Source organism: Podarcis erhardii (assembly GCF_964252035.2).
Source record: "Podarcis erhardii genome assembly, chromosome: 14".
In the NCBI taxonomy this organism is placed as follows: Eukaryota; Metazoa; Chordata; class Lepidosauria; order Squamata; family Lacertidae; genus Podarcis; species Podarcis erhardii.
In genome coordinates, this window is record NC_138503.1 from 10,715,941 (window position 1) to 10,739,201 (window position 23,261).

General features: G+C 48.0%; 1 protein-coding gene across 7 annotated transcripts in view; it reads right to left on the reverse strand.

Annotated features, from left to right (window-relative positions):
- The window catches only part of AP3B2 (adaptor related protein complex 3 subunit beta 2), a 75,308-nt gene that overhangs the window by 48,202 nt on the left and 3,845 nt on the right, over positions 1-23,261 (reverse strand). For 3 of the 7 annotated variants that reach the window (XM_081838761.1, XM_081838762.1, XM_081838763.1), the window contains exons 2-3: positions 2,711-2,786; positions 696-770 (exon numbers count right to left, since the gene is read on the reverse strand). In XM_081838761.1, coding sequence (XP_081694887.1) covers positions 696-770; positions 2,711-2,786 — 151 coding nt within the window. Of the gene's footprint in view, positions 1-695; positions 771-2,710; positions 2,787-10,774; positions 11,333-23,261 lie in introns of those variants that run through there. The other 4 variants (XM_081838757.1, XM_081838759.1, XM_081838758.1 and 1 more) reach the window with 4 other exon arrangements.

A 23,261-nucleotide genomic window follows, 5' to 3' on the forward strand; every position in this document is an offset into this window, starting at 1 on the left:
TATTTTAGTACATGATCTCAGCAATCTGTAAAACAACACTGTAAGGTAGGGCAAGCATTATAGATTGGACAGGAGTGGAGATGGGGAACTGAACCAGGGACTTCTTGGCTTGTTGCTCCCATTCTAAGCCATGACATTATATCACATGGAGTCTGTAGCCTTCAGGATGTGGCTGGACTCCAGCTCCCATCAGCCCCAGCCAGCCTGACCCATGGGAGCTGTAGTCCAGCAATATCTGGAGGGACACATGTTCCCAATCCCTGCTATTCCAGCTCAAATTACCCGGCAACCTTCTTTCCAGGAAACCACAGCAGTTCTCTGAGAGTCCCTCTGTTGCACAGAAATCAATGCATTAAAGGTCCCATGTGGGCTGGATAGCTATTCTCTAGTCACCCTAGACTGGGAAAAGTCTTATCTAGGGCAATTGGGAGTCCGTCAGATGCTGCAGTGTACAACTCCCAAAATCCCTAATCACTGGCCACGTTGGCTTGGGCTGATGGAGTCCAACAATGTTCAGAGTGCCCCATGTTCTTCCAGACTATCTGTACAAGCTAAAAGCAGCCACTTAAGAAAAAGACCTGGAGAAACTGCCCCAGGCTGCTGCCATCGTCTGCAAGGGATTGTATGATATTTTCCCTATTTTAGCATTGAGCAGCATATAAAAAGAAAGGAAAGTAATAACAACAGCAGCTTACCTCTATATTCTTGCAAGCCACATTTTTTACCACAGCTGGGAAGAGATCGGATGCATTCTTGCCTCGTGCAATCATCTGGGGGAGGAGAAACAGCAGTGGGGTAGCTAGTCAAGAAATCTGAACTAAGCACCCCCACTTTTAACTGGTCAGTTGCTACCACCCCTCCCGTGTGTACACTGGTGCCCTGTCACTTCCAGTATCTTTATAGTAGGAAACACATCAAACTACACATCGCCCACTGCTATTCCTGACCTCCCAAGAAGCCCATTAAAATTGCAGCAGTTAGGTGTTCCTCTCCAAGAGAGTGCAGGAGAGCTATAGGATGAACCCCCATAAAATTCAGGGAAAGAACTGGTTGCTGATGTGGCCTGGAAACTCAAAACAAAATGAGGAGTGGGTTCTCCTATGCTGAACCACAGACGTGACAACCATCTGTCACTTGAGTTACAAAACTCCTGCGCTTAGCTCGACCAGATGACTGTGGACCTTTCAATTCAAAAATCCTATGGTTCAATCAGAGGGCCCATCTGCACTCATCCCCCTAAATAATCCTGGGAACTGTAGTTTGCTAAGCATGCTGGAAGTTGTTAGGAGATCCCGATTCCCCCCCCCCCCCGCAGCTACAATTCCAGAGTTCCCTAGGAAATGCAACTAAACTGTGAAACCACTCTGGGAACTGGAACTGCGTGAGCGGCACAGGGTCTCCTAACAACTGTCAGCAACCTTAACAAACCACAGTTCCCAGGATTCTTTAGAGGAAGTTTTTGCTGTGTTAGCAGCACTGAAGTGACCTCTCTGGGACACAGGCCTGTGGCTGGAGGTCCTGGGCTACCCAGACAAGAAGTCTCCTCTCTCGGCCTCACTCATGTGGTCCAGAGGAAAGCAAGGCAATACCTTTGGCACCAGCTTGGTTGCAAGAGTCGCTGGAAGGAGGCATACAAGAAGAAGAAGAAGAGGAGAAGGAGTTTGGATTTGATATCCCGCCTTTCACTCCCTTTAAGGAGTCTCAAAGCGGCTAACATTCTCCTCTCCCTTCCTCCCCCACAACAAACACTCTGTGAGGTGAGTGGGGCTGAGAGACTTCAAAGAAGCGCGACTGGCCCAAGGTCACCCAGCAGTTGCATGTGGAGGAGCAGAGACGCGGACCCTGTTCCCCAGATTACGAGACTACCGCTCTTAACCACTACACCACAAGGCGCCATCCAACCCTCTTAGGGACTCCACTCTGGATTTGTGTAGGGTTTAGTCCTTAGCCTTTTTTCTCCCATAAATGGGGGAAGCCGTGACTGTTTAAAGTAGTAAGATCCTGCTTTAAATGCATAGCGAAGATGGTACAAATTGGGCCTCTGGACCTGGCATTATTCACTCAGTCAGCAAGTGTGCAAATGTGTGTTTTAAGTAAACAGCATCATGGGCCCTCTGCAGCTGCCAATTACTTTTTTAAAAATGTGCACAATTGCTAATATCTTGTCCGGTTTGACTCTCAGGATCGAGGCCTCAAATCAAAATTTTGGAGTATTGGGTGGGGCAGGGAGTGGTACTCAGAGCTGTGTACAAGGAACAGACAACCTATTAAGTGCCAGGGCAACGCTGCAGGCATTAGTGCCAGGGCCTAATACAGCGGCACCTTGGTTGTCAAACTTAATCCGTTCCGGGAGTCTGCTTAACTCCTGGAACCATTCGAAAACCAAGGCACAGCTTCTGATTGGCTGCAGGATCTTCCTGCAGACAAGCAGAAGCCACGTTGGACGTTCAGCTTCCAAAAAACGTTCACAAACCGGAACACTTATTTCTGGGTTTGCGGCGTTTGGGAGCCGATTTGTTTGGGAGCCAAGCCATTCGAGAACCAAGATACCACTGTACAGGTGGATGGCAGGGCCCTTTTGCCAAGCACTGAGAGAGCATGAACAGCAAAGACTGTCAGCAGCAAAGCTCGGTTGGTTGTTCCAGGTTTCACCCCAAGAGTACAATTCCCTATTCTCACGCCGTAGCCAAGTCGCAAGCGGGGAACTTACCGCTACAATCCGCTTCATGGCCTCAAGCTTCAGAGAATCCTTGTTGCTGTCCAGCATCTCCTTCAGGTCATCGTGTCTGCAAAACATACAGAAAAATCATGCCATGGGCACAGATACGTTCCAAGGAGGCGGTAGCGGTGCTCACTGTTGCAGGATCTAGAGACGCTTTTAAGGCTAGCAGATTTGCAGCACCATCCTACTAAAAGAAATGAAAATTCCACTGAGTTCAATATGGCTCATTCCCAGGTAAGCATGCAGATGCTTCCGTAAGTTGGAGACAACTTTGCCAGACAGTGGCGTAGCGTGGGGGGTGCAGGGGGGGCCGGCCACACCGGCCGCAACATCTGGGGGTTAGGGTTAGGGGGCGCAAATCCACAGGTTAGGGGGCGCAAATCCACGGGTTAGGGGGCGCAAATCCACGGGTTAGGGGGTGCAAATTACTTGCCTTGCCCCGGGTGCTGACAACCCACGCTACGCCACTGTTGCCAGATACCTGAAGAGTAGTGAGAAACATGGAGAGGTTGCTACACAGTGCAACGGTCTCCTTGAGGTCTTCCTCCAACACCCACAAAGCCTCAGATCCACCACAACCCACACAATTCCCTCTTAGTTATGAGGCACTAAGGGTGGTTATCTTTTTCTCCCTCGAAAAGTACATAAAAGTTGAAGGAGGAAGTTTTTCACTTCCTCTTTCAGCTCTATGAACTTCTCAAGGCTCAGACTGGTTCTACTGGATTCAACTTTGATCCAGATCTGCTGGAAAAGCGAAGCGTATATATGGTACCCTTTCCCTTTCTCTCTCCCAGGACAGGGGGACTGATCCGGGACCGGGGGAAGAGAAATGACTAGAACCCTAACAAATCCAAAAGTGCCCATGCTAATATTGCACTCAGGTCCTGTTTGTGGGTATCGCACAGGCAACTGGTGAGAATAGGATGGTGGACTAAATGGGTCTTTGGCATAGCACTCCTTGCATTACTGAATTCCAAGGCAGATCCATCTCTCTGTTCCATAAGAACTTCAGAAGAGCCTTCCTGGATCAGGCTAGTGACCCAATCCAGTCCAGCATCTTGTTTTCAGAGTGGCAGACCAGGTGCCTGCAGGATTCAAGCACAAGAACACTCTCATGTAAGAAATTAGGAAGAGCCTGCAGGATCCCAGAAATCATATATAATGAGTCAGGGGACTGCCATCAAGAGGGGGGAGGGAGGTAGGAACATACAGAGAGCCTCCCACTTTGATCAGCAGTAACACTTTGTCCCCCTTCATGGATCACTGCCTTGCCATGGCGAAGGGGCTTGAATAACTCAGAGAAGCTATGAACTATGCCGAGCAGGGCACCCAAGATGAACAGGTCATAGTGGAGAGTTTTGACCAAACGTGATAAAAAAAACGAAGATCATGGCCACTGGGCTCATCACCTCCTGGCAAATAGAAGGGGAAGAAATGGAGGCAGTAAGAGATTTTACTTTCTTGGGCTCCATGATCACTGCAGATGATGACAGCAGTCACGAAATTAAAAGACGCCTGCTTCTTGGGAGGAAAGCAATGACAAACCTAGACAGCATCTTAAAAAGTAGAGACATGACCTTGCCAACAAAGGTCTGTATAGTAAAAGCTATGGTTTTCCCAGTAGTGATGTATGGAAATGAAAGCTGGACCATAAAGAAGGTTGATCGCCGAAGAATTGATGCTTTTGAATTATGGTGCTGGAGGAGACTCTTGAGAGTCCCATGGACTGCAAGAAGATCAAACGTATCCATTCTTCAGGAAATCAGTCCTGAGCGCTCACTGGAAGGACAGATCGTGAAGCTGAGGCTCCAATACTTTGGCCACCTCATGAGAAGAGAAGACTCCCTGGAAAAGACCCTGATGTTGGGAAAGATGGAGGGCACAAGGAGAAGGGGACGACAGAGGACGAGATGGTTGGATGGTGTTCTTGAAGCTGCCAGCATGAGTTTGATCAAACTGCGGGAGGCAGCGAAGGACAGAAGTGCCTGGCGTGCTCTGGTCCAGGGGGTCACGAAGAGTCGGACACGACTAAACAACTAAACAACAACAACACTTTGTCAGAGACTGGTGTCAGCGAAGCCTCAGGCAAAATGGAAGAAGAAAGATGGGGAGAGGGGAGGCAAAGGCTCACAGACTTATCTGAGAGCCCCAGCACCGATCCCAGGGAGGCAAAAAGGGACACAGAGATGCAACTTCCGTTGCCTAGTTTTGGCAGGGGTGTCAAGCATAAGGGAAAAAGGTGGAGACTGGGCGTGTGGAGGTTCTTATGCTGGGGGGGGGGGGACACAGGAAAAGCCCACTCTCAGAATCTGCTAGCAACTGAGGGAGACGTTAACTTTGGGTGTCTGCACTGTACATAGTTTGCACCAAATAAAACCTGTAAAAAGGCAGGTCAGAGTCCTGGCTGTTTACTCGTGAGCAACCATACTCTTCCCTCACATAATTAAATGGGGGGGGGGAATGTTTTTAAAAACTTTTGTAAAAAAAAACCCCAGAAGCTTTTTTATTAGGAATTGTGGGTACTGATATTCTAAAGGAGCAGAAAAGACTTTTTATGCATGCGACAACAGCCGCAAGGATACTACTAGCTAAGAGCTAGAAAGAAGATAAAGTCCCTACCAGAGAGGAATGGCAAATTAAGCTGTTGGACTGTGCTGAAATGGAAAGGCTGAACGCAAAGTTCAGGAACCATGAAGATCAAAACTTCAACAAAGAATGGGAATTTTTTAAAATTTATCTAAGGGACCACTGTAAGCAGATGAAAACACTAGCAGGAGTTCAATAACACTTGTAATGTAGCAAATATTATGGACAAAATAGAGAGATATGTGGATTATGAAATAATATGCAGTTGAAAAGGGGAAGGTGTGAAGTCCAGAGATTCAGACAAATCTCTAAATATGGATATGTATTTTGTATTGTACTGTTATAATTCTATATTTGCAAAACCAAATAAAAATTATCATTTTTTTTAAAAAAGGAAGATCCTTCAGGATCATACCAATGGCCAATCAAGTCCAGCATTCTGTTCTCACAGTGGCCATGCAGATGCCTGCGGAAACTCACAAGCAGAACCTAAGCACAATAGCACTCTCCCTTCCTGTATTTTCCAGCAACTGGCATTCAGAAGCATTATAGTCTTGGACTGTCCAGGCAGAACACAGTCATCATGGCTAATAGCCATTGATGGCCCTCTCCTCCATGAATCTGCCTAATCCTTTTTTTAAACCATCCAAGTTTGTGGCCATCTCTGCCTCGGAGTAAGGTCTATAGTTCTAGCATTCATGGGATGTCCACCAGTTCTAACTTCATGAGAAGAGCTTTTCTCTGTCCACTGCCTCCATCCCAAGTCTAGTTTCAATGCTAAAGGGAAGTGGCTGATGGCTCAGGGGTGGAGCTTGGTGAGCTAGCATGGCATCATGTGCGACACAGTTGCTTAGAGCGTGGTGCTGGTAACGCCAAGGTTGCAGGTTCGATCCTCTCATGGAAGAGCTGCATATTCCTGAAGGGGGTTGGACGAGATGGTCCCTTCAGGTCTTCTAGAGCCAGTGTGGTGTAGTGGTCAGGAGCGGTAGACTCGTAATCTGGGGAACTGGGTTTGAGTCTCTGCTCCTCCACATGCAGCTGCTGGGTGACCTTGGGCTAGTCCAGGGGTCAGCAACCCGCGGCTCCGGAGCCACATGTGGCTCTTTTACACCTTTGCTGCGGCTCTGGGGCGTATACTAGCGAGGGGAGGAGGCGCATTGTGCGCCCCAACACTCCCCACTGTGGCGGGCGCTGTACTGGCTGTGATGTCGCATGGGGGCGGTGCATGCGTTAGTCACGCACCGTCCCGACGTCACCTTCCCGCCCGCTGTCAGATCGCGGCTCCAGAGATATATTTGTTTTAAATGTCACAATGGTTTTGTGGCTCCCAGTTTTTTTTTCTTCGGAAACGAGTCCAAGTGGCTCTTTTTGTCTTAAAGGTTGCAGACCCCTGGGCTAGTCACACTTCTCTGAAGTCTCTCAGCCCCACTCACCTCACAGAGTGTTTGTTGTGGGGGAGGAAGGGAAAGGAGAATGTTAGCTGCTTTGAGACTCCTTTGGGTAGTGATAAAGCGGGATATCAAATCCAAACTCTTCTTCTTCTTCTATGCCAGGCGTCATTTTGCAAACTTCCATCACGTCACTTGATGCTTGCTTTTTTTTTCTAAACTAAAACGTGCCAAAAACTGCAACATTTCTTCATAGGAGAATCACTCATTTTAGTTGCCATTTCTGAACCTTCTCAAACTCTACAATACAGTGGTACCTCAGGTTAAGAACTCAATTCGTTCTGGAGGTCCGTTCTTAACCTGAAACTGTTCTTAACCTGAGATACCACTTTAGCCAATGGGGCCTCCCACTGTGACGCCGCCACACGATTTCTGTTCTCATCCTGAAGTAAAGTTCTTAACCCGAGGTACTATTTCTGGGTTAGCGGAGTCTGTAACCTAAAGCGTCTGTAACCCAAGGTACCACTGTATCCTTTTTGAGGTGAGGCAACCAGAACTGTACACAATGTTCCAGTTGTGGTTGTACCTTAGATTTGTATAATGGTGCTACGATATTGAAAGTTTTATTTTCAATATTATTTTCAATGACCCCTAGCATGGAATCTGCCCTTTTCACAGGAGGGTCAACGGACAAAGTCTTTGGCAGAGCCATGTTGAGAAAGGAAGCCCAGCTACGTCCACACATGCATGGGGCAGGGCTGCTGAGCCATATCTCCACTCCTCATAGGGCCACAGCTCATTAGCATACCATAGAGTTCCTCCAGACTCTGCTTCCCAGAGGAAGCCTCCCTTCCTCTAGTGGAGACTGAAGGAGCAAAGACACAAAAGGAACAGAGGCAGGGAGAGAAACTTGATCCTGGCAAACCGCTTGCACAAAAGGAATCCAAACCCACAGCAGCCTGTGAAATATTTATCCCCCTCCGGAATTTATTCACAGCAGCATGAAAAAGAAGCCGTAGCTCAGAGGCAGTTGCCACAGCAACATCAATGCCAGGCATTTCACAAACGTGTCCATGCCAGGCATTAAACTCCAGGCTGAGATCATGCATAGCCAGCTGGCATCCTTAGGTGGAGGCTACAGGTTATCACCCCAGCCATGGAGAAAGCACAACACTGGCCAGCCGGTAGGACTCAGCTTTTGCCACATCTATGCAAAAGCCTTCCAGTTGCGTTTCAGTCTCTCTTTCTATATATGCCTCCAGTGGTACCATCAGGATAGGACTTTGGGACAAAAGATCAGAGGCCCACTCTGCAGAATGAGCAGAAGAACACCCTTCAAACACAGTAGAGCTGGCTGCTCACATTTTGAAGCATGTAATGCACATTGCCATCTTAGGAGCGCCACCCAATAGCACGATTAAGTCCAGGATCTAAAACAGTAGTGGGCAACCTCCAGCCCGTGGGCCTCATTGGGACTCTCCATTTGGCCTGGAAGGCTATCCTGGTCAAACCATGTCCAGTCTAAAGCCGATTGTCAGTGCTTACAAAGTCTGGTGCACAGGGTTTTGCTAGAGCTGCAATGGGGCTTGCAAAGCACTGTACAGTTTGATTTCAAACTTGGCCTACCTGGGGTGGGCAGAGATAAGGATCCAGTCCCTCAGTCTGTCTAAAATTGCACCACTGCCTGCGGTCCCCAAGTATTCCCTTTGGTGTGTGCTTTGGATGACCACAGGGAGCTTCTACCAGGCTTGACCCATCATGCCAAAGCATCTCTCCAGTCGTAAGAGCCGACCAAGCTGGTAGAAGATAGAGAAATCCAAGTAGCTAAGACATTCAGGGACTGGACCCTTCCATGACACATTAAACAAAACAAGAAGTCAATCACAGTGTTAAATGGGATTTGCTCCCATGTAAGCAACTTCAGAATTACAGTTTTAGACTGCAGTCCTAACCACCTCTACTCAGAAGTCAAGTTTTACATTTGGGTAAGTGTGGTCAGCATATTGCAACCTTGGTCAACGAATTAGCTTAACGTACTACATACAAAATATTCTGAACAACTAAAAGAAGTGTGCTCAATTAACCAAAGAGATTTAAAAAAAACAAAACAAACTATTACCGTAATCCAAGTACTAAGAAGAACTGTACAAGACACATGGCAACTTGCACTCCTTCCTTCCTGCATAAGGTAACTTAAAGATTAGCCCTGCTGGATCAGACCAAAGACCCAAAATCCTGCTCTCATGGTGATCAACCAGATATGTTTGGGAAGCCACCAAACAGGTCAAGAATACAGCACAGCAGCACTCCCCATACTTGGGGTCCCTTTCAACTCTACAATTCCATCATTCTCCAATTCTAGGATTTAAAAAAACCACAAAGCACACCCCCCTCCCTTTAGAAATATTGAATATCTAATTTGCGCATGGTTAATAGTTAATATCAAAAAAAACTGGTACGATGGACTTTTCAGTCTATAATTGGTTAAGGTGGCCTCAGTAATTATTGTATTCTCTGGGTTAACCCTCCAGTTTAACAAAGTTGTTTTTTAAAAAAAGTTTAATTTTGTTCTATCCCTCATCTCATTTGTTGTGTTATGTCCATCTCCATTATGACAAACTCTGTTTATAAGCAACAAATCTTAATCTGTGCATTCAAAGCTCACACAATTAATTGATTAACATTACTTTAACTGGGCGGGATAGCCCTAGCTACCCCAAAATAGCTACCACACTGACAATTATTCTCCCCTAAGCATTCACAGAGTAGAAGGGAGGGATAACAGCCCAAATCTTTGCAAAACCACCTGAATACCAAAAAGGTGGTTTGCATGTCTGCTTGAAGTCCCACTGAGTTCAATGAGAGGTTAGCAATGGGAAGGGGGAACCACTAGCCTACCAGATGTTGTTGGACTACAACTCCCATCATTCCTGACTGTAGGCCATACCAGCTGGGGTTGATGGGAGTTGAAGACTAATAACATACAGGTGGAGGGCCACAGGTTTTCAGCCCCTGAATATACGGAAGTGCAACATATAGCAAGATAGGAATTAGTTTCTCCAGCTGTTTTTGGACTACAACTCCCATCATCCCTGACCACTGGTTCAGCTACCTAGGGATGATGGGAGTTGTAGTCCAAAAACAGCTGGAGAACCAAGCTTGGGAAACCCTGCTTTACATGAAGTGTGGGGAATCTTAGGGCCAAATGCAGCCCTCCAAGCCCTTCTAGCTCTCCCTCCATGCCTCACCCCCTCCTAAGCTTGCAGCCCTCTCTGCATGGGCGTAGCCAGAATTTATTTTAGGGGAGGCAAGCATTATATTGTGGGGGGGGGGGCAGTACAGAGTTATCTGTGATGCAATCAGTCAGTTAGTTAAGTATTTTTATTTATTTACAGTCATACCTCGGACACTTCAGGTTGCGTTTTCCCGGGTTACGGACCGCCAAAACCCAGAAGTACCGGAACTGGTTACTTCTGGGTTTCAGAGGCCGTGCATGCACAGAAGCACTAAATTGCGCTTTGCGCATGCGCAGAAGCACCAAACTGCAACCCGCGCATGCACCACTGCAGGTTGCGAACATGCATCCCGCACAGATCACATTCGCAACCCGAGAGTCCACTGTACTTGATTTGGCGGGGGGGTGGTGGCTGCTGCCCCCCTGCCTATGCCCATGCCTCTCTGGCTTGCTTCGCCTTGAGTGTTTTTGCCTGGCTGGAATGTGTCCTTGAACACTGATAAGTGCCTGTGGCTTTCCCAGAAGGAGATTTTGAGAAGGGCGTGAGAGAGTGCACACAAACCAGCCTACAGAACACAGATACAATTTACATTCATTGTCCCGCCCACTTTTCCCTCTGTCCCTGCCCCCCCTCAGGCATGTGGCCCCTGGAAAGTTGCTCAGGTGGGAATGCGGCCTCCGGCTTGCAAAGGGCTCCCTACCCCTTGCAACCTCCAGGGGAGGAGCCTGCTTGCTTGCATCCCTTAAAGCACCCTTCACCGACGGCGATGGCTACTGATAACCTCGCCTGTTTAGCCGAAGAAGGCGCGGGAGCGCGCCCCCCAAGGCAGCAGCCCACCCTACCGTAGCGGCTGCACCACGCTGCCGTCGAGGCTGCTCTCGTGCTGGGAGACCACGTCTTGCTCGGGGGCCTTGAGCTGCCTGGATTCATCGCCTTCCAACGTGCTGTACCAACTCTGCTGGGCGCCGTCGGGCACCCAGACGGGGCTTTTGGCATCCTCGCCCGCCGCCGCCCCGGTCTGCTGGGACTTCACCAAGTTGGCCGCGCTGGCGGGCAGCTGTTGCAGCAGCTTCTGCATCTCCGAAAGGGACGCGGGGCGCACGGACCGCCTTTCAGCAGCGGGGAGAGCGGGCGACCCTAGACGGCTGAGTCAAGGTTTGCTTGGGGGGGGGAGTCCCCACTCCCGTTGCTCCTTAGCTCCCAAGTCCCGAAACTCAGGGGGTCCCTGAAGCTGGAAAGCTGGCCAGGGAAAGCATGGTCCCCCCGCCTCCCCTGGCGTGCGCCCCCTCGAAAGCTCAGCCTCCCCCTGCTCGGCCAGCCACGTTAGCACGTCTGCCGCTGGCTTGCCGGGCTGGAGGCGGGTCTTCTTGCAGCTCCCAACCACTCCGACGACAGCCAGCCAGCCAGCCAGCCAGCGGCCCCGTCCCTCCCGCCGCCGCCTTCTCGCCTGAAACCAGACGCTGCAGCAGCAGCAGCAGCAGCTGGTTCTTAGACGCCCGCCCGGGACGCTGAAGCGGCGGCGAAGGCAGGAGCAGCGCCACCTGGCGGCCGCCTACAGAAAAGCCAGGCAACGCCCACGGGAATCCCTCGCTCCCGCGGGGAGGGAAGGCGTCGTGAGCAAGGAGCCCACAAACCCCCGTGGGCGAAAAACCCAACCAATAGGATCGTTTGTTTCGTCTTTGTTTTTTGTAAGGGGGTGGGCATGGATAAACTAGCTCATCTAAAGAGATGGGGAGCGACACTCCTACACCTTTGTTCAAATGCCTGCTTTTGCAGAACTGCTTCCTGGGTGAATTTGGGGCCAGTCGTTCTCTCTCTGCCTTACCTACCTCGCAGGGTTGTTGTGACGATGAAATGTGGAGGAGACTTTTGCTTCTTGGAGGAAAGAAATGCAATGCGTTTCAATAAGGTGGCTGCAATGGGGCTGACGGTATGATTTGTTGCCATATTATGTATTACATTGGTACCTCGGGTTAAGTACTTATTTCGTTCCGGAGGTCCGTTCTTAACCTGAAACTGTTCTTAACCTGAAGCACCACTTTAGCTAATGGGGCCTCCCGCTGCCGCCACGCCACCGGAGCACGATTTCTGTTCTCATCCTGAAGCAAAGTTCTTAACCCGAGGTAATATTTCTGGGTTAGCGGAGTCTGTAACCTGAAGCGTATGGAACCTGAAGTGTATGTAACCCCAGGTACCACTGTATATGGATGAAAGGCTGCCGAGAAAGATTTTAAATAAGCGAAAGAATATTTATTGCATTCCTGGGCCATCCATCTTCTGAACAGTTATCTACCCCTCCACCCTGCCCATATCCTTCCTGCAGAGATCTATAAACACACACACACACACACACACACACACTGGAATTAAGAAGCTGCTGAATTACAACTTATCACCAAACTTAAAACCATGGAGAAACCTGGTCTGAACAAAGACCTTGGATTCTTATCTCATTATACATGACAAAGCCATTTTTCACCTTTTCACCCCTTGCTTTTTCCTGTAAGACCTATTGCAGTCGTTAAGAGTCGTCAACAGGCTCATCACAGCTATCTGCCAATCACCCATTCCCACCACCCTTCTGAGTAATACCCCTCCCCACCTTCTCACTATATAGAAGGGTCTGGAAACTTCTGTTTCAGTGTATCTGAAGAAGTGTGCATGCACACGAAAGCTCATACCAAGAACTGACTTAGTTGGTCTTTAAGGTGCTACTGGAAGGAATTTGTTTTGGAATTAAGAAGGCAGGCAGGCAGGGCCTGGCAAGGGGTAGGCTGAGGGTGGTGAGGCAGTGCTGAATTCAACCAGATGGAACACCCTCCACTGCCTTTCTCTAAGCCAGAGGGCAGGACTTTGGGGCAGAGCCCCACTCAGCAGAATTAGGAGCCCTCCACCCCAAACACAGCAAGACTCATTTACCACATTACACCTAAGCACATAATAATAATAATTTATTATTTATACCCCACCCATCTGGCTGGGTTTCCCCAGCCTCTCTGGGCAGCTTCCAACAGAACACTAAAATACAATAACCTATTAACCATTAAAAGCTTCCCTAAACAGCGCTGCCTTCAGATGTCTTCTAAAAGTTTGGTAGTTGTTTTTCTCTTGGACATCTGGTGGGAGGGCATTCCACTGGGCGGGCGCCACTACCGAGAAGGCCCTCTGCCTGGTTCCGTGTAACTTGGCTTCTCACAGTGAGGGAACCGCCAGAAGGCCCTTGGCACTGGACCTCAGTGTCCCGGCAGAACGATGGAGGTGGAGACGCTCCTTCAGGTATACTGGACTGAATTGTGCTCGGAAACGTACTGGGAGCCAATGTAGGTCTTTCAAGACAGGTGTTATATGGGCCCGGCAGCTTCTCCCAGTCACCAGTCTAGCTGCCGCATTCTGGATTAGTTGTAGTTTCCGGGTCACCTTCAAAGGACAGAGTCTCAAAGATGAGCTCTCCCAAGCCCACATTCCCAGAATGTTTGCACTTCTGTCTCGGTGACATCCACGCTGGCATTGCCATGTCCACAGAAGGGACGATGGCAGGATCCATAAGGACGTGCTCTACGGGAAGCTGCCTTCAGACACCAGGCCTGTTGGCAGATCATCTCCTCCATGATACAAAGGCTAGCAACATTAACGCTGCCATATGGGAATCCCTTATGCACAATGGCAGTGCTTGGTGACATAAAGTCAGATTAGGCATCCACAGCAGCGACCAGAGGGGAATGACCTGTGCGAAGAGCAGAGAGAGAGGCAGCCAAACATCATCTTCTGCCCCAGCTGCAACAAAACATGTCTCTCCTATATCAGTCTCTACAACCACAGAAGGTGCTGTAACCTTCCGACAATGTGACTTCGCTCCCAAAGGCACACCCCTCCATTGTCTCCCTAGACAGACGGATGCCAGCAACAGAGGGTCTCTCCATAAAACTGTTAACTCCAGTGGTCAATCATCTTCACCACTGTTTCAAACCAGCATGCATTTCAAACTTTGCAGGGAAGCAAATCTGCCTACCCCCACTTAACAGTGCAATCCTAACTGTGTCCACTCAGGAGTCCTGTGGAATACAATGGAGCTTACTCCCGGGTAAGCGGTGTTAGGACCGGAGCTGTCAACTCAACATTGGGAGCAGCAAAGCATTCAGCCTTAACCAATGTTAAGTAAAGATGTGAAGGGGTGAGGATGTAAAAATGGGGAGGGGAAACCACTCAAATTCTTCCCCCAGGCCTTCAGTCTCTAAGCGTAAGCCTCAAGGCTATACAGTGTGTGAACTTATTCTTGCAAGATCTTGATGTTACACTTGATGCAACACAGAACTTGCTGATAAGCGTCTTCCCTGATCACACTTCTCTTTGTTGGTGGATTGTTACATTTCTCTACAAGTGCTGTTCTGCCCCGTTCAACCTGATAAGCTTTTAGACCAGGCTTGGGGAACCGGCGGCCCTTCAGATGCTGTTGAGACTTCAGCTCCCATCATCCTTCAACATTGTCCATGGCAGCTGGGGCTGATGGGAGTTGGAGTCCAAGCAGCTGCTGGAGGGTCATAGGTTTCCCATTCCTGCTTTATAAAACCCCCCACCTCCTCCATCAATACACCCTATGGCTGAAATCCTAAACACACTTAATCAGGGAGTGAGTACCACTGAAAACTGTAGGATTCACTTCTGATTAGGCATGCATAGGACTGGGCTCTGAATTTCCTCTCCAACAGCAATGTAGGACTCCTACATTTAGAAGTTTCTTATTGCTGCTACTGAAAGTGGAGATGGATGGCCAAGGGTATAACCCCAAATGTATGGAATCTTGCATGGATTTGTATTAAATGTTGTGTAATGGGACGCGGGTGGTGCTGTGGGTTAAACCACAGAGCCTAGGACTTGCCTATCAGAAGGTCGGCGGTTCGAATCCCTGCGACGGGGTGAGCTCCCGTTGCTCCTGCCAACCTAGCAGTTCAAAAGCACGTCAAAGTGCAAGTAGATAAATAGGTACCGCTCCGGCGGGAAGGGAAACGGCGTTTCCGTGCGCTGCTCTGGTTTGCCAGAAGCGGCTTAGTCATGCTGGCCACATGACCCGGAAGCTGTACGCCAGCTCCCTCGGCCAGTAAAGCGAGATGAGCGCCGCAACCCCAGAGTCGGCCACGACTGGACCTAATGGTCAGGGGTCCCTTTACCTTTACCTTTAAGCCTATATATGACCAAAGCTGACTTCAGAGTACTTCGTGCAAAACAGCAGCCTTTAAAAAAAAAAAAAAATACACAATAATTGGTTTTAGAACAAAGAAGTTCCATGAGATATTGCCAGGGGAGGCATAGGAAGTAGATTAGTGGGTGGGAAACCTGCGACCCTCCAGATATTGGACTACAGTTCCCATCATCCCTCACTGCTGGCCACAGCAGCTGGTGCTGATGGGAGTTGAAGTCCAATAACATCTTGAGGATCACAGGCTCCCCATCCCTGAACATACAGGATTGCAGCATAAAGCAAGGTAAGAAGTAGCTAACCTGGAATGAGTAATCCCTGCATAAACTATGCCTCCATCTCCCTTGTGTTACATTTTTGACCAGGGTGGTGAACCTCAAGCTTTTCTTCTATGGCCATCATACACTCTTATTTCTTTATTTAATACAATTTATATACTGCTCAATTATAACAAAATCTCTCATTTGTTTTGTAAATTAAAATTATCACCAAAAGCCAGAGAAAAGCAAGTAGTTGCAACATTTAAAATACAATTAAAACCAGCAGTAAACTAAAGAGCAATTAAAACCCATCAACATCTAATGCCGGCAAGAGTACAGTGGAGGTGCCTGTCAGTAGGCAGGAAATTCCAATGTTTAGGTGCTGCAGGAATAAAATAACAATTTCTTAAAAATACGGAACAGGTAATGTGTGGCACCTATAACAATGCAAGTTCTGCAGATCGAAGAGGTCAAGGCTTTGCTGCAAGTACTGCAATACCAGGTCGATGCATGGAGTGGATGGAGCAAGCCCCTATTCCATCGCTGGGAATAACATCGCTGGGGACATTGCAGAATCAGTTTCTCCGTCGCCTCCTGAAACTCCCCATGTGTGTGAGCAATGCAGCCATACATCTGGAGTTAAGGACTGCATCACTGGAGACGGTCATCTGGAAGCAAGTCTTTGGCTATTGGCTGTCCAGCTGGCATAGGCTTCCCGACCATTACCTCTTTCAGTGCCTCTGGCGGGACGACTTTGTTAACCCGTGGGTAGGAAAAATCCATGCCAAACTTTTGAGCATCGGAATTTCCCCAGCGGACTCCTTAAAGATGAACCTACGCTCAGCCAAAAGCCTTATCGAGCAAAGATTAGCAGACATTGAAAATCAACACAACCTCTCCAGGGGTGGGGGTGTCTGCTCCCCCAGGTATCACGGAATAACCCCACCACTTGGCCTTCCATCATACATGTCATCTCTTTCATCTGCACCACAACGACTTGCATTTATTCGTGCAAGGTTCAATGTTTTTCCATCAAACCTGTTGAGCTACAGATTTTCCAAGGGTTTGGTGTCTCCGCTATGCGAGTGTGACGGGAAAACAGTTGAATCTCTTCCACATATAATGTTCAACTGTCCCTTACATAGCATAGCTAGGACTAAATTCCTGGGTCCTGCTTTACTGCGCTTGGTTGGCAGGCCTGTTGAGTCACATGCCGCACTGCTCTTGCAGGATACAGATCCTTCTGTAACTCTGCAGGTGGCGAGATTCCTGAATGTGGTTATCTCACACACAAAAACCACCAAACAACAACAACAACAACAAAAACTAATCGGACAGTCATGATGAGAGTGCATGACGGATCTCGTCTCCAGTTCTCCTTTTTCTGTGAACCGTCCCTTGGATCTTTCCGGGCCCCAAGCTGTTACTTGTCACTGCTCAATGACCCACCCTTGCATCGTGGTGTTCCCCTTCTGTTGTTAGATGTATTGGTTTTTATGCTTCTGTGCTTTTATGTTTGTACATATTTTATGGGCTAATAGCCGTAAATAAATATTATTATTATTATTATTAGCTGCAAGTAAACTCATCCCAAGCTGTTAAGGGCTTTATATACACCAACAGCAACAGTTCAGATTTGGTCTGGTAACAAATTGGTAACCAGTGCAGGCCTCCAAGCGAGGTGTTCTATGCTGCCATGGTCTGCAGTTTTTGGGTCAAGCACAAGGGAAGTCCCAAGTACAGAGCATTGCAGTAATCCAGACTTGAAACTACCAAAGCCTGAACGACTGTGGGCAAATTATCCAAAGTCCAGGAAAGGCCATAGCTGCTGGGCCAGTCACAGCTGATAAGCAGCACTGAGACTACCTGGGCCTCAAGATGGGTCCAGAATCACCTCCAAACTGCATACCTGCTGCTTCAGAGGGACTGTAACCCTGACCTGGTCAAGCAATCAACCAAATTCTCGGGAACCACTTGCCCACAGGGCCTCAAGCATCTTGCCAAGTTGCAAGCTCAGCTTATGTTCCCTCTTCCATCCCACCACAGTGGTCCAGGACCTGCACACGGCCTCTCCAGATTCAGGTGTTATGTACTGATAGAGCTAGGGATGCGGGTGGCGCTGTGGGTTAAACCACAGAGCCTAGGACTTGCTGATCAGAAGGTCGGCGGTTCGAATCCCCGCGATGGGGTGAGCTCCCGTTGCTCGGTCCCTGCTCCTGCCAACCTAGCAGTTCGAAAGCACGTCAGAATGCAAGTAGATAAATAGGTACCACTCCGGCAGGAAGGTAAACGGCATTTCCGTGCGCTGGTCTGGTTTGCCAGAAGCGGCTTAGTCATGCTGGCCACATGACACGGAAGCTGTACACCGGCTCCCTCAGCCAATAAAGCGAGATGAGCACCGCAACCCCAGAGTCGGTCACGACTGGACCTAATAGTCAGGGGTCCCTTTACCTTTACCTTTATTCAAAGGGCAGGGAACACTTCCATCTTGAGGCCACCCTTTAGAAGTGCAGAGGGTAAGGGAGGAACCCACAGCCCAGACAGAGCATGCGTCTTGCATGCAGAAGGTCTTCGCTTCAATCCTTGGTAAAGAATCAAGTCATAGGAAATGAGCTGTGCCTGGGATCAGGGAGAGCTGCTGCCAGTGAGTGCAGGCAAGGTTGGACTAGATCAGGCATAGGCAAACTCAGCCCTCCAGATGTTTTCAGACTACAACTCCCATCATCCCTGACCACTGATCCCGTTAGCTAGGCATGATGGGAGTTGTAGTCCCAAAACATCTGGAGGGCCGAGTTTGCCTATGCCTGGAGTAGATGGATGAATAGCCCCACCTAGTGAAAGGCATCAAAAGTCTCAATCTGTCTAATAATAATAATTTAATTATTTATACCTCGCCCATCTGGCTGGGTTTCCCCTGCCACTCTGGGCAGATTACAACATATCTAAAAATGCAATAAACGCATCAGTCCGTAAAAACTTCCCTAAACAGCGTTGCCTTCAGATGTCTTCTAAAAGTCAAATAGTTGTTTATTTCCTTGACATCTGAAGGGAGAGCGTTCCACAGGGCGGGTGCCACTACCAAGAAGGCCCTCTGCCTGGTTCCCTGTAACCCAACTTCTCACAGTGATGGAACCAGCAGAACACCCTCAGAGGAGGACCTCAGTGTCTGAGCTGAGTGATGAGGGTGGAGACGCTGCTTCAGGTATACTGGGCTGAGGCTGTTTAAGGGCTTTAAAGGTCAGCACCAACACTTGGAATTGTGCTCGGAAACGTACTGGGAGCCAGTGAAGATCCTTTAGGACCAGTGTTATATGGTCCTGGAGGTCTTATCCAAAGGAAACGAAACTTTCCAGAGCTGCACCATGTCTGTCTTCTCACTGGCTAGGGAAGTACCTCTGAGAACATGTACATGTCTGGCTGTTAACCAGGACGTTGGTGGCTCGAGCCCACCAGGGACTGTCGTGGGCAAGATTCCTAAACTGCAGGGTCTCTTCCACCTCTACAATTCTGTGATTCCACCACCAAGCTCTGACCCTTCCCCATTACAGTGGTACCTCAGGTTAAGAACTTAATTCGTTCTGGAGGTCCGTTCTTAACCTGAAACTGTTCTTAACCTGAAGCACTACTTTAGCTAATGGGGCCTACTGCCGCTGGCACGTGATTTCTATTCTCATCCTGAAGCAAAGTTCTTAACCCGAGGTACTGTTTCTGGGTTAGCAGAGTTTGTAACCTGAAGCGTTTGTAACCTGAAGCGTCTGTAACCCGAGGTACCACTGTATATCTGCTCTGACTGACAGTGGCTCTTCAGGGTCTCAGACAGAGGTCTTTGCCCTGCCACCATCTAGCTGTTCTGAACTGAGCCGGATTCCTCTATACTTCTCTGTATGCCAGGGACTCCAAATGCATGCTCTTGGAGCTGAAATATTTACTACCATCTGCAGGCACAAGCTGCAACCTCCCCCGCCCCAACACTACTATGTGATGGCTCCTTGCCTCCTCCATGCGTGATCTGTGGCACATGATGTTGCTTACTACATGAAACCTCTGCATCATGTGGCCAGTTTCAACTATGGCCATCTCTGGCGGTAGTGTATGGTCTTTCGAGGCAACACAAATGATCCATGTAATAGTAGCATTATCCATCCCAGTCCCTGGTGACAGAAAACCCAACACATGTCCACATGAGTGATGTCCCTTCCAGTTACCTTGTCAAGAATGCTGCTAGCTAGTGAGGGAACAGTACAGACCTCCACATTATCAGTCCACGACATGCTGGGGGAGTGCCCTAAGGAGGATATTAGTGCAGTTAGCTGTTTGTTGATGATTTTACAGTCTCAGCAGAATCCAAAGCTTTTGTCTCAATCTGCAGCTCATAGGTCCTGAAAGACCTACATTAGCTCCCAGTACGTTTCTGAGCACAATTCAAAGTGTTGGTGCTGCCCTTTAAAGCCCTAAATGGCCTTGGCCCAGTATACCTGAAGGAGCATCTCCACCCCCATCATTCAGCCCAGACACTGAGGTCCAGCTCTGAGGGCCTTCTGGCGGTTCCCTCATTGTGAGGATACCGGGAAGCAGGCAGAGGGCCTTCTTGGTAGTGGCACCTGCCCTGTAGAACACCCTCCCATCAGATGTCAAGGAAATAAACAACTATCTGACTTTTAGAAGACATCTGAAGGCAGCCCTGTTTAGGGAAGTATTTAATTTTTTTTTTTAAAAAAATATTTTTAAAAATTTTTAAAGTTACAAAAAGAAAAAGTAAAAATACCATATTGAACAAAAACAAAACAACACATCACAATAAGGAAGGGGAAAAAAACCACAGCTAATCTTCCCATAACTTATCTTTCATTTGCTTGTTTCCTTGACCTCCTCACACCTCCCGTTTTTGTATTCTAATTCGGTTAACTATTTCAGCAAATCCTTTCCATCTTTTCCAATTTTTGTTATGTAATTTATCTTAATATAATGTAACTTTACTTTCCCTCCTTTCACCAATTAACAGTCTATTTTTTCCTAAACCCTTATAACATTTCTGCTAAAACCACATAACTTCATTCCAACATCCTTCTAACATTCATTTAGGGAAGTATTTAATGTTTGATGTTTTGTCATGTTTTTAATATTCTGTTGAGAGCTGTCCAGAATGGCTGGGCAAACCCATCCAGATGGGCGGGGTATAAATAAAGTATTATTATTATTATTATTATTATTATTATTATTATTATTATTATGCAACAGCCTCCAAAGTTAATCAGATAAAGTGGAGGGGGCCCAAAACACACACACAAAGACACACACCATGTTGCAGAAGATCCCACTTCCATAACAGAAGCTCAGTTTCCTCGCTGAAATGCAAAGGGAAGGGATGGAGAAGGAGGAAACTTCCTGTCATTTTGCTGCTGTGGAACAAGCAGGCAAATCAAATCAAGCGCGCTTTCTGGAAGCAGTGAGCTGTCCAATGTACCAGAGCAGCTCTTACCCGAACCATGAAAGTGGTTAGTCTGTCCTTGCAGCTGCAGGCTCCGAGGAAATAATATGAAATGCTGCGAAACAAGAACTTGGGAGGCAGAACAATCAAGGGGGTGAATCTGGATTTTTGAATAAGGAACACACAAAGTCTAGCAGCAGCCAGCAGCATAACACTGATTGGGACTGATGCGAGCTGGAATCCAGCAACCTCTGTTCCAAGGGTGGCAGGAAGCCTGCAGAGCTGGTTGCCCCACCCTGTAGCTCCCAGAAGCCAAATACATTCTGCAAAAGCATCACTAATTTAGATGTCAACTATGGATCACACAGCATTCCGTCTATCAAGATTGTTTGAAAACAAATGTTAATATTTACCAGGCAGCATAATTCCAGAAAGTCTCTATAGTACTACAAAGAGGGTTTCCATAATAGCAGACACAACATGCCCTCCTATTCATTCAGTCATCTCTGCACTAAAATTCCCTGAATCAGCTTCAACAGCAGAGCATCTCGAACACACAAATGCTCCCGGATGCAACTTTTTATTATATAAGGTAGGTGTGGGGAACTTTATCCAGGCGTTGCTGAACTACAACTCCCATCACCATCCCCTAGTCAGCATAGCTAAGGATCATGGGCATTGTAGTCTAGCACCATCTGGAGGACCAAAGGTTCCCCACACCCAGAAGCAGTTGCGGATGAGACAGAGCTACAACTGCCACCATTGCAATTGCAGCCCTAAAACACAAATCCCCTAAATAAGAAGTACCACTTCAATAAGGTGCTACCTCTTAAATCTGCCTAATGCAGATTTAAACAACAGTCAGGGGAAGAGCTTTCACTCAAAGGTTGAACATGTGATTTGCATGGAGAAAGTTAAAGGTTCAATCGCTGCAATCTCCATGGAAGGCCAAGAAGGATTTCTGTCTGAACCCCTGAAAAACTATTGCCACTCAACATAGTGAGAAGCAAGACGGACCAATGGCCTCAGTCTGTATATGGCAGCTTCCCATGTCCCTAACATGTACAATCTTCCTTAAATTTAATTGGCAGGGTGAAATTAAATGTTTCATGTGACCTGATGCAGCAGACAGCATTCCTGGGTTGACATCCCTTTTGAGTTTTTCCTGTAATGTGTAGGATTGTGTTTTCTCTCCAGCGGCAGGCAGTGATGCCTAGTGGAAGGTTAATTTGGTCCTTTGCCCGTTCTGGATGGGGTTGCACTCTCTCCAAAGGCACAGCTTTGCAGTCTGGGTGTAGTCCTCATTCCGTCACTCAGGATTGCCTTTTGGCAGCTTCAGCTGGTATGGCCAGCTGCGACCTCTTTGGGGCAGGGATAACATTCAGGCATTAGCAATCTCAACACTGCATTATTGCAATGCACTCTGAGTGGGGCTGCTCTTAAAGTTGGTCTGGCAACTGCAGCTGATGCAGAATGCAGCAGCTTGCTTGCTGAGCGGAGCTAATTTCTGCCAGCATATAGCATAACTGTACTAGACAACCACTAGACAACCACTTTGAGTGTAAAGAACTACACTGCCTGTCAATATGCTACTCTGCCGTGTTTAAGGTTCTGATTTTTATTTGCAATTCAGGACCAGGATACCTAAAAGGTCGCCTTCTCCCTTTCGTCCCATTTGGTCAAAGCGTTCAGCACTCTGGTGTCATTGTAGGCATTAGGCAGATGGCAACAACATTGTGGTTTCAGTGAATTCCTGAAGCCTTTCTGTGTACCCAGGGGTTCCTGGTTTGCATAAATCAGCAGCAAATGCCCCCAGTTGCTGTGCAATCCATTGCAATCTATTTCATTGTATTTTATGCTGTTTTTATATTTCAGTTATTGTAGTTCTGGGTAGGGCTTTAAAGAAGAAAATCCATATTGCATCTTGCATTTTCCAAGACCTACGTGGTATCATAGGGCACTGCCATAAATTTAAAGCATGCATGGGGGACCTCAGGCCTGGAGACCAAATGCAGCCCCCCAAGCCCCTCTGCCTGGCCCCTCAAATTCCCTCCAAGCCACAATCCCCGCTGGTCCTGCTTCATCGCCAACATGCTTTTGCCTGACTGGAATATGTCATTGAACTCTGATAATGCATCTTGCCTCTTCAGATGGAGTCTAAAGAGGTTTTTGTGTGTGGAAAGTAGTCTACTATAGGAAGCAAAAATGCACATTTGTTGCTCTCCGCACTTTTGCCTCTAGCCCTACCCACCATCAGCCTGTGGCTCTCAGATCGTTGCCCAGAAGGAAATGCGGCCCTCAGGATAAAAAAGTTACCTGTCCCAGTTTTAAAGGACAATAGGTTTACAGTGCACTGTCTGTTGATCATCTTGCATGAGAACATAGGAACATACCTCTCCCTAGTGTTGGAAAACACTGGCAGCATCTCATTGTACTGGCTGTGGGCA